General features: G+C 63.8%; 1 protein-coding gene across 1 annotated transcript in view; it reads left to right on the forward strand.

Moving 5' to 3' along the window:
* LOC102499428 (putative small intestine urate exporter) overlaps positions 1 to 1,536 on the forward strand; it is a 15,371-nt gene that overhangs the window by 12,604 nt on the left and 1,231 nt on the right. Inside the window, exon 12 of the mRNA XM_027766041.1 lies at positions 51 to 302. Coding sequence (XP_027621842.1) covers positions 51 to 302 — 252 coding nt within the window. The remainder of the gene's footprint in view (positions 1 to 50; positions 303 to 1,536) is intronic.

Here is a 1,536-nt window from a genome sequence, read left to right on the forward strand (position 1 = left end):
TCCCTCCCCCTCTCCCTCTCCCCCTCACTCTCCCTCTCCCTCCCTCTCAGGTACTCCAGCTTCCTCAGGGGGCTGCTACAGATGTTCGCACAGTTGTCTGGGGCCATCTCTCCCACCGTGGCTGGATTTTTCATCAGCCAGGTGAGGCCGAAAGCTCTGGTGAACGTGGAAGGGAGGGGCAGCCAGCCTAAGGGGCCTCTATCCCTCCTGTACCTGCAGCTCTGCCCTGAGCCCCGAGCACCCCACGCCCCTCACTCCCAGTGGGCTCCCAAGTCCACCGGGCAGGGGTGTGGACGGGGAGCGTGACCAGGCTGTGAGCCGAGCTTCTCGCGTCATTTTCCTGGCATCTCTCCTCAAGTGCAGCAGGGACAACTAGCTGGGTTTCCGGGGACTCAGGTTCCTGGGACGTGGGGCTCCAGGACAGTTCTGGGCAAACCAGGCAGGGGCAGGCATGCGGGAGCCCAACGAGGACCCGCAGAGTGAGGGAGCCCCGCCATGTGCCCATGTGCATGGTGACCAGAGCGGAGCCTGCACCCCGCGCCCCGCCCCCATGGGGTGCCCACTCAGCCTCCTCCATCCTGGGAGGCGCCGAAGGCTGTCCACAAACGCGTTCTCTGCGGCGTGGGCCTTTCCTGAGCGTCTCGGGAGATGAACTGCTGACAAGATGCACAGGGCGTCATGCGAGTACTCCCCTTCAACCTGCCTGAGGTCCCCACCAAGTCAGGAGAAGGAAGGTGGTAATAGGGGAAGGGATCTTCCTCTGGGTCGGCACCTCCCCTTTCTGAAGCCCCCCGGGCGGTCACCGGCCAACAGTGTCAGGAAGCGGTCTTCAATCAGCCCTCCGGCTGACCCGGCTGGCCCCTAGCACACCGGCCTGAGCACCGCCAGGCTGCCCTGCTGTGTAGACAAAGCAAGCAGAGGCCCTCCACCTGAACCGTGCTGTGCAGGAGACACCCAGCCAGGGAGGGGGGAGCTCTTCCCCGCTGATGCTGACCAGCTGATGCTGACCAGCCCTCCGCGCTGCTGCGCCCTAAGGGGGGACGGGGGTGCCTGCGGGCCCCAGACGTGAGCACCTGACAGCTCAGGCCTGTCCGGGTCTCTAGACGTTCCCCGCCCTCCTCTGGTACCCTGGCACGGGCATCGGGCCAGAGCGCGGCTGCTCTCCAGAGTAGGAGAGAAGCTGCAGTGTGCGAGGCCCTGCCCGGAGACCAGATCAGAAGGGGCCGGCCTGGGGACCAGCAGGCGGCGTAGTGGTTATGTCGCTGGACTCCATGGAGTCAACCACAGTTCTAGGCCCGGACTCGGCAGCTTTAAACTCATGAGAGCGCGCACACCCTATAGCAAAAATCTCTTTAAAGGAAAGACAGAAGAGGTGGGTTTGGACTTGCTAGTGTGATCGAGACAAGGTACACTCTCTGAGAAAACAGTATCTCAGCAGGCGGGGCAGACGAGAGGGGTGGGCCTGGGTACTTGGGCAGAGCACTGCTGAGCTCAGCGAGGCGAAGTGCACACTCCAGAGACGGGCGGGGCAGAGCA

The sequence above is a fragment of the Tupaia chinensis genome, unplaced genomic scaffold (assembly GCF_000334495.1).
Source record: "Tupaia chinensis unplaced genomic scaffold, TupChi_1.0 Scaffold140356_1, whole genome shotgun sequence".
Taxonomy (NCBI): Eukaryota; Metazoa; Chordata; class Mammalia; order Scandentia; family Tupaiidae; genus Tupaia; species Tupaia belangeri.